Source organism: Nothoprocta perdicaria, unplaced genomic scaffold (genome assembly GCF_003342845.1).
Source record: "Nothoprocta perdicaria isolate Ctin4 unplaced genomic scaffold, notPer1 scaffold_136, whole genome shotgun sequence".
Taxonomy (NCBI): domain Eukaryota; kingdom Metazoa; phylum Chordata; class Aves; order Tinamiformes; family Tinamidae; genus Nothoprocta; species Nothoprocta perdicaria.
Window position 1 is genome coordinate 696,609 of NW_020454494.1, and position 9,420 is coordinate 706,028.

The window sequence follows — 9,420 nt, forward strand, 5'->3', positions numbered from 1 at the left end:
ATCCCATTGGCCTTCTTGGCCACGAGGGCACACTGCTCACTCATGGTTAACTTAGTGTCAACCAGGACTCCCAGGTCCCTCTCTGTGGAGCTGCTTTCCAGCAGGTCGACCCCTAATCTGTACTGATGCCTGGGGTTATTCCTCCCCAGGTGCAGGACCCTGCACTTGTCCTTATTGAACCTCATGAGGTTCCTCTCTGCCCAACCCMCCAGCCTGTCCAGGTCYCTCTGGATGGCAGCACAGCCCTCCGGAGTGTYGGCCACTCCACCCAGCTTGGYGTCATCTGCAAACTTGCTCAGGRTGMACTCCGTGCCCTCGTCCAGGTCATTGATAAACAAATCGAACAGCACTGGGCCCAGCACTGACCCMTGGGGGACACCACTGGCCACAGGCCTCCTWGTCTAAGAAACAAGATCTTAGTTTATGCCTCCTTCTGATTTTCCTCAATTGTTGAATGCCATGGCCATTCCAGAGAAGAAACTTTTGCTTTCATGGGAAAATTACTGATGGTTTTGGCACAGRTCACAGCTACAGCTGCACTGAGTAACTCTGCCAGCTCAGCCTCAAATGGCACCATTAGCAATTCAACTGGTCCAAAGCAGTTTCTAGTAAAAACTATGTTTTTAGTTAAATGTATCCTTAAGAAATAAGAAATGCCTATTTACCATGTTAAACCTAGCATTTTTTGAAGCATTGCCAAATTTGTCCACCACTGCTATCTGGCTTTTAATTCCTTTTCAAAGGTAATCACAGCTGAATCACATCCTTTTTATTTATTTATTTGTATTAAATTCTGTGTTCAAAGAAAAATACATTCTTTTCTTCATTCCSTCCCTAAAGTGTAAGATAATCCATATACTTATAAAGCAAGAAGACTAACATACCTCCCTAAAGTGTAAGATAATCCATATACTTATAAAGCAAGAAGACTAACATACCTTGTCAGTGAAAGGGTGCTGAAGGGAAGCTGGGTGTAGGGTTAGCGTTCCAGCCTCGTCAACTGGAAGGCACATCCCAAGAAGAGTATTTCTACAGCTTGGTGCATCTGCTCTGAATACCTTGTTAATCAGTCTTTTTAGCCGAAGCACAGAATATTTTCATCTTTTGTAAATATATATCAGTCTTTTGAAGATAAAAAGTCTCTTGATGCATAACACCTTGATGAAAAATGGATGAAAAGTAACATCTTTTTTATGAAGAAGCATGTTAAGTTACTTTGGTTGTACTTTATCTCTAGTCATTTTTTCTATTGACCTAGACATTCTCTTTTATTAAAGTTTAACATTAATAGCCAGGAGGATTGATGATGTTTAAGTACAGTAAAGATGTCTAAAACTTTGTATCATCTGTGTAGCAGAATTACAGACAAAGTCTCTGTTTGTGTAAAGGCCTTTGACTGCAGGAGGTCTGTGGCGCTTTATGCAGGGAGAGATTTTGACCCGGGGGAGTGGATTTGTGAGTCTCATATAAATTGTTGTCTTTGGTGTCCTAATTGATTCCATGTGTAGTTTTACACTCTTTCCTTTTTTTCTTCTCTTTCCTTGTAGTCAGAGCTACCTTCAAACTGCAAGCGACGTGCCTGGGGGTCACAACCTGGATCCCTCTGCAAACTACAATTCYCCAAAGTTTCGCTCAAGGAATCAGAGCTATATGAGAGCAGTGAGCACGCTCAGTCAGGCCAGCTGCGTTAGTCAGGTGGGAAATTCTTGTTATAACTTTTTTTTGTAGGTTAATCACAGAAACAAGAGTGGTTATTACTGGATTATTAGTGGATGCTGTTAGAGCTTTCTTTTAACTTAATTTCAAACTGAGGATGTGAATTGTAAAAGTAATTCAGTTCTAAGGAATATAAGCCTTGTTAAAAGCTTCAAGACACTGAACGTTAGAAGAGGTGCCATCAGACATAATATTTTCCTTTTTTCTCAAAGAAAAGATAAATAATGCTATTTTTGTTTTATTRAAATATTTAGAAGACAGATTGCGCATAAAGTATACACTCCTAAAGTGCAGATTAAGATGCTTATGCATCTAGAAAGCAGGGAGTCATCTCTGATCTCAGCCTCTTACTCTTTTGGGRTGAAAGAATAAGTCCCATCAAATATTTGATGTATGGGGACTTCTGAAGAGACATTTTCCTTCCTGCTGGTTTTATAAGGTTAGTTAGTACTAATTCATGCTGAAGTGAGCTCTGAAGCAGGCCTGAAGTGCAAACAGCTGTATGAGCTCTATGGATGTYCTGATCAGCAGAGGACTTAATATTTCCAATGTTTCTAATGTGCGTTTGCCATGACATTCCTTCTCTGTATTGCTCCATGACAGCTGGACCTGCCCTCTTCCCWGGCATCTGTACTTCATTTTTCTTTGTGCATTTAGTGAAGCACCTAAAGGTATTATAGCTAATTACGCACAATGCCTATATTGAAAAATCTTTAAAAATTTTTTTTTATTCATGCACATTCAATTTGTTTTGCATTGCTATTCAGGTCTGGATTCAGCTCATCTAACTTGAGGCTCTTAAGTGAGGCAAATAAGCAGAGAGGAAATCAGTTGCCTAAAGCTTCCTCTATGGTTAATGGAGGGAAATGGTTTCTTCCAGAACAGTGGGCATAGCAAGTGGGCTGAAGAGCCCTCTGGAAGTGCATGTCCATCTCCCCTGTCACGGGAGAGCTGGGAGGGACTAGTCTCCTAATAAAGGCCATTCAGTCAAGTTCCTTAATTTATGTGGCATAAAACTAACTATAATCTTGCATAGCATGTGTCAGAATTGGAAACAGTCATTTTCCAAAGCTTTTGTTATTTTACATAACTGCTTTGTGAAACCTGTTTCTCACAGCATTTTCTTGCCTATATTTCATGCTCCTGGTTTGGATGTTTCTGTTTGCTTTWCCCTCGTTTTGGGGAAAGTTTGACAAGAATTAGATCCTGCATTCAAAGCAAGTTGTTGTTGTCACCTGAGATAATGCTRTTCTATTAAATCACTCTTAACATCTGCTTTTTTTGACCATTTCTGTGCATGAAGATGTCCACTGAGCTGTCCACACTGCCTAAGAGGTTTCAGCCATGGTTCAGATTTTTCACTGCAGTGCATCACTCAGAAAGATGTCCACAATGGATTTCATTTGCAGTTATGTTGCTGAGTTGGCCAGTGTGATTAAGTCCTACTGAATACACTTCCTTACTTTATTTTTCAGTCTGGACTAATCTGCATAATTTCATGTCAGCCACATATTTCCTGCCCCACTGTTCAGCTATTTCAAAATCAGTAATAAATATGTTAAGTAGTATTCACTATAAATGCATTAAAATAACAAGTTCTGAACTTTTGCTGTTTTCTGTTCTTTTTCCATGGCACCATCATCTATGCTTCCCATTTCTACAACAGTTTGTATGAGTTTGCTTGTTTTTAAATGCTTTTTAACATTAGTTCCTTCCCTTTTCACTCTTGACTTGGAGTACAATCAAGAATGATTGTGGATACCATAACTTGCATTTCTAATTGAAATTTAAATATCTTTTTTTTCTGACTATATATGAGCACAGTTGGAAAGAATTGCTTAGGACATAGAGTGTTTATGGATCATATTACTATGAATTTCTTGATCAATGATATATGCAAAATATTACGGAGYAATATTTTTATAGATCTTTTTGAGATTGCATCAGTCAGCTTTGTTAGAAGTACGTTTTATGAAGAATAATGTAATTCCTTTCAAAGTAGATTTAGTAGCCAAAACATCTTACATAAAATTAAAAGTACAGTTACTCATTATCATCAGAAGTTCTGTATGAAATTTCCATTTAGTTAATCAAAACCCTGAAACATTTGAAACATTTGCAGTCATTCTGTTTCCATAATGAATAATGTACTAGGAACAGTAATAATGAATAAAGTACTTAGCAGCAATAAGTAAAAAGTAATATCAACTAGATGTGCCATTTAGTAATGTTAAGAATTTAACTTGATATTTGTACCAATTCTGGATTCTGGAACTCTCCTTTTAAAAATTGCTATCAGGAGGACATATCAGAAGGTCTTGTACTTGGCTTTGCAATATTTACCTTCCCATGTGGCTTCGGATAAACATTATTTTGAGTTATTCAGACACATTGCAGAGACAGTTAGGGACAGTTTCAGAGGAGCAGTTAAAGAATGGTTTAGGTAGAGAATTTTATTGCAGAGAAACTGCAATACACAGTTTCCCCTTGAGAGCTTTCCTACACAGGCCATCCTGCTTAGTCCTGTTTATCATGAAAGCTGCCTGGGTATCTTGCAGGTTTGTGTCATGCAAGCGCAGTAGGTAGATGCTGCTGTCCAAGCCCTCTGGAGAGACAGAGACTCTCGCTGAGATTCCCCAAGGTCCCAYCCCAGTGCAGGTGCTGGGGGCACTTCCAGCATGCTCTGACAGAGAGACTTGCTCAGCCAACGCAGTGGCAGGAGTTCCATAATTAAATAATGCTGCTCGGGGCATCGCAGCAGTGTTGGCTGCAGTCAGCGCTTGCCCAGTAGCTGAATGGTTTTCCAGGAGGCAAGAGCTTGGTTTAGGGCCCCGTGCAGCTGAACGTGGTTCAAGCATTGTTTTCTCCTCTGGCCACATCTTAAAAATAAATAGTAATAATAAAAAATGTTATTTGCACAGTTTTCCACCTCTTTTCACCTCTATTTCAAAGAATGCTTGTTAGTACTTTGCCTGTGAAAGAGATTATCACAGAATCACCGAATGGGTGATGTATGATGAGAAATTGCAGATATATCCCTTCAACCTAAATTTAGTGATATAACTGCACAAAGCTGTAGGGACATCAGGAAAGTGGCGGTGCTTTGCTTTTGCTGTTGATAGCCTTACATCCAAAACACCTTTTCTGAGTAGTTTGTCTTAGGCAAGTAGCCCTTTCTCACATGCTCCATATGGAAGTACCCAGCTTCTCACGCTCTTCCAGTGAGCGTGTCTCAAAGACGGTCCATCCAGTGCTTCACCAGACAGAGCTAGCAACAACATTTCTCAGGCTTTTCAGAAGCACAACAGACTTTGAACTCATACATCCCGAGGAAAGAGATGCTTCAGGGAGCTCCCTTGTCGTGAGAGGAAGAGAGCGACCTACAGCACAGCCTAAATGCCCATATGGCTCCTAACTTTGCTGATAAGTGAGGACTTCAGGCAACCTGCCCTCAGCTTTTGAGAGCTAACATTAGCTTTGCTGGTGTTTGTTCTCTAGGCAGAGCACAGATTTCTGTCAGTGCAGAGTAATCTCAGATTTGTTCATTACCCATTAAATCATATATTTAATGACTGAATATGCCAAAAGATATTAAATATAAAATTAACTTTATGGCATGTGTGATGTGCTAGCTATTTACATATAAACAGCTGATGTAAGTTAAGAAATGTGAATGTGATCAGAAGGGATTACTAAATCTTAACTTTTTGCTAAAACAGTTCTTCATCAATGTACAGGTGTCCATTTGAGATGTTGAGGCCGTGATGATCACAAAAAGCAAGTCAAAAATCAAATGCATTGTTGTTGTTTATTCAGATGAGTGAAGCAGAGGTTAATGGGCAATTTGAATCGGTGTGTGAATCAGTGTTTAGTGAAGTTGAAGCTCAGGCAATGGATGCCCTTGACCTCCCTGGATGTTTCCGAACAAGAAGCCACAGTTACTTGCGTGCCATTCAGGCAGGCTATTCCCAAGATGATGAATGTATTCCTGTGATGGCATCTTCCAACATCACCTCAACTATCAGGTCAACCACAGGTAAGAAACTCTAGAGACCTTTCCACTCATATATATTATACTCATCGGTAATTGTTAGTACTGATTGTTATATCATCCATCCACCCATCCATCCATCCATCCATCCATCCATTCATCCAATTCTTTTTACATTCTCATAGTCATTTTCTTTTCTCTTACTAATTGTGTAATAAAGATGTTAGCTTTATTAATTTTTGAATATTAGCATTTAGTATTGGTAGAGAAAGATTGCACAGACAGCAGTCAAAAATGAAATCTATAAAATATATTCTTTATTAAGTGATTCAAATATGCCTTTATATTTCCAAATATATTATGTCTTGTATGTATGTCTTGTATGTATGATACTGTCCTTAGTGCATACAGTTAACTTGCAGTACAAGTTGTCCATTTATAGAATGTAAAAATATAGCTCAAAGTATAACAAGTAGAAATGCTTTTTAAAATATTTGCTTGAGATGTCYGTTGTGCAGCGGAACAGTAGGGGCCTAGAAAGTAAGCTAATGTCGAATAACACAAATATGTACTTCTAGAAATAGCATAAAATGTTATCTTAAGCATAATATTTTAATTGCTGTAGATATCTTTGGTGTAGAACTGGGAACTGTGGCTTCCTCTAACACTCCTGTCCTTTATTTAACAGATACGTTTTCACGATATAAAATGGGACTTTACTGCTATCTCAGAGATTAACTTTTTACGTTTCTTATATCATTATTAGGAAGAAACTTTCCATAGTCAAAGAAAGTGTTAAATATCTGTTTTCATACCTGCCACCGGTACTGAATGGGAAAACTTTCAGAATTAATTTGGTAATAAACTTGTTTGATTTTCACCTAAGTTGTTATAAGTTTATATGCCAGGTTAGACCAAACTTCTCATCTGAAAGGAAATCACTCTATTTTCTTTGGAGTCACAAAGTTGAATAAAATATGGTATGTTTTGGAAAATAAATATAATGGTCAGTAAATAGGTTTGCATCTCAGTGTTTTCATACTTATGAAAAATGATTGGGATTGATTAGCAGTCTGCTGGTTAAGTAATTTAGTTTTGAAAAGTCTAACCTTCGTTTCACACATGGCTTCTTTCTCATCTCTGAAATGATTTATCAGATAGGTTTTATTGCCTAAATATGTAATCTTTCTCTTTTGTTGTGGTTAGGTGATATTGACATTGTGGAGAAAAAAAGACCTCAGAAAAAAAGATGATGAGAGATTCTGTCCTGAGCCAAGACTGGAATTCCAACCTGTAGGCTGTATTTGTGGTTCTGTATTCAAATTATTATCCCTGTGAACAAGTTTGTCCTTACCTTCAATGTAAATCAAATATTCAAAATAGGGATATTTATCTAATTTACAAGAATAGTAAGAATTATATGATTCATTACGAATTGAAATTTTCATTTGAGAAATAAGGTATTGTTTATAAAACCACAGGGTAGCTCTATCTCTTCCATATTTCTGTCTTCAGCATTTGTCAAATTGATGGGAGATGCTTCATTTCCTATTAGTACTATAGTTCAAAAAATCTCTTACTCCTTTGACCCCATCTGAAAATTGTAAAAGAAGAAGTTACATGAAATATGGAAATGGTATTGGCAGATATTTGGCATGTATACAGGCTTCATCCGAATAAATGTCACAAAAGTCAAAGTTTCACATCAACTTTCAGTTGCAATTCAGTCTTTGGAATTGCCAAGAAAATTGCATTAGATTAATTCTTTCTTTCCTTCTGATGTTACCAACTCTTTTGGCAAGCAAACTAAAGCAATTTTGTAGAAAATTAATAGGCATTGCAATTCAGTTATTACTTGAAGTTTTAGTGATATAGGTCATGAGTGCCTCTTATCAGGATTATAAAGCTATTAAATCATAACACAATACTCAGCTAAAAAATTCAATCATGTAACTAAAAAGGTAAACTCAAAACAAAAAATGCAGTATTTGGTCTATGAATTCAATTATGAAACTATGGAATATATATTTACAACATGCAGTTTCCTAATGCATTCCTAGGCTCATGAGCATCTTTTAGCAGGCTGAAAGTTTGCAACTATAATGGATATTATGTGGAAGCTTATTAATGGACTTTGTTAGAAAGGTTTTTCTAATACATGGAAAAATAATGAATAACTAGTTCTTCTAAAGCCATGTTTCGTTCATAGTTTCTGTAGTACTATTGAGCACGTATCTTTTGCACAAACCAATATAGTTTAATTTCTTGTGGAACAGGAATTGTCCGTATCTGTTAGAGACTGTGCCAAGATACAGCAACTACCTGTTGCTCCAGGTATAAATGGATGAGACAAGTGACAAGGTGCCAGAGGCAACCCGCACAGCTGGCACATGGAAAGCTAGACACTGGCTCCACGTGGCCCCTGCAAAGGCTGGCAATATTTCACAGTGATTAGGTCATTTTTATCCTTCCTGTTTCATTTTGTGAAGAAATAAGGAACTTGGTAAAAATACTGCATATTAAAAGCTCCAGCCCTGAATGACAGAGCCRTCCAGCTGCTCTGCAGAGTCCTTTTGGTCTCCGCACTGCATCCAGCTGCAGCTGTCAGATGCAAAGCAGAGGAAATACATCTGCAGCTGCTGCTGCCTCCCACCTTGTCTCTCCATCACAGACAACATGTAATTTCCTGAGTGGGAAGTCACAAAGTGCAGCAGTCACTAACTACCACTTCCTTGCACCTTTGTTATTCTTGCAAGCGAGGCTTCACTTGCCAGGAAGAGTTCTGGCTTTTTTTTCCCAACTAGTATCAACTTGATTTCCTATCACAGAAAGGCATATATGCATATATGCCCTACAGTGTCAGCTTGCAATGCTTCAGGGATGTGATGGAGTAGCAGAGTGCTACAGGGAAGATGCATGAGCTACCTGGGGCACCAGTAGTGCCAGCTCAGTGTAGTCCTGTTGAGAAACATCGTACTAGGCTGGCAGTAATGYCACACGTGCAGCACCTGGGATGTCCTACTAATGCTTATTGGAAATACCCTTGTGCAGCACTGGATTGTACCACAAAAACATGACCGACAAGGAGGTCGTGGAGATGTGAAGCCCTCTGGTTTTGGCGGGTATTTTTGTTTTGTGTGTGTATGTGTGTGTGTGTGTATGTCTTTTCCTGCAAATGGTGGCTGACAGCAAAAGGGTTCTGTAAAACTAACTTGCCATTGCATTTAGGACAAGATGGCTGACAGCAAAAGGGTTCTGTAAAACTAACTTGCCATTGCATTTAGGAAAAAAAAAAAAAAAAAAAAAAAAAAAAAAAAAAAAAAAAAAAAAAAGAAAGGTTCAGTCAGAGCTACACCAAATATTTTTCAATCTCAGTTAACCAAAGGAAAACGTGAGTAAGAAAAACACTTTGTTCCCATTTGTGGCATTTGGTGAAAACAGATGAATCATAGAATCATAGAATCATAGAATGCCGAAGGTTGGAAGGGACCTCAGAGGTCATCGAGTCCAACCCCCCTGCTCACACAGGGTCACCTAGAGCACGTGGCACAGGGCTGCGTCCAAGCAGGTTTTAAAGATCTCCAAAGAAGGAGACTCCACAACCTCTCTGGGCAGCCTGTTCCAGTGCTTTGTCACCCTCACAGTGAAKAAATGCTTCCTTAAGTTCCTGTGGAACTTCCGATGCTTCAGTTTGAAGCCATTTCCTCTAGTCC

The 9,420-nt window shown here is 38.5% G+C and overlaps 1 protein-coding gene across 1 annotated transcript in view; it reads left to right on the plus strand.

Moving 5' to 3' along the window:
• The window catches only part of DLGAP2 (DLG associated protein 2), a 153,936-nt gene that overhangs the window by 97,800 nt on the left and 46,716 nt on the right, over positions 1 to 9,420 (plus strand). Inside the window, exons 5-6 of the mRNA XM_026033892.1 lie at positions 1,548 to 1,695; positions 5,533 to 5,752. Of these exons, the coding sequence (XP_025889677.1) occupies positions 1,548 to 1,695; positions 5,533 to 5,752 (368 nt within the window). The remainder of the gene's footprint in view (positions 1 to 1,547; positions 1,696 to 5,532; positions 5,753 to 9,420) is intronic.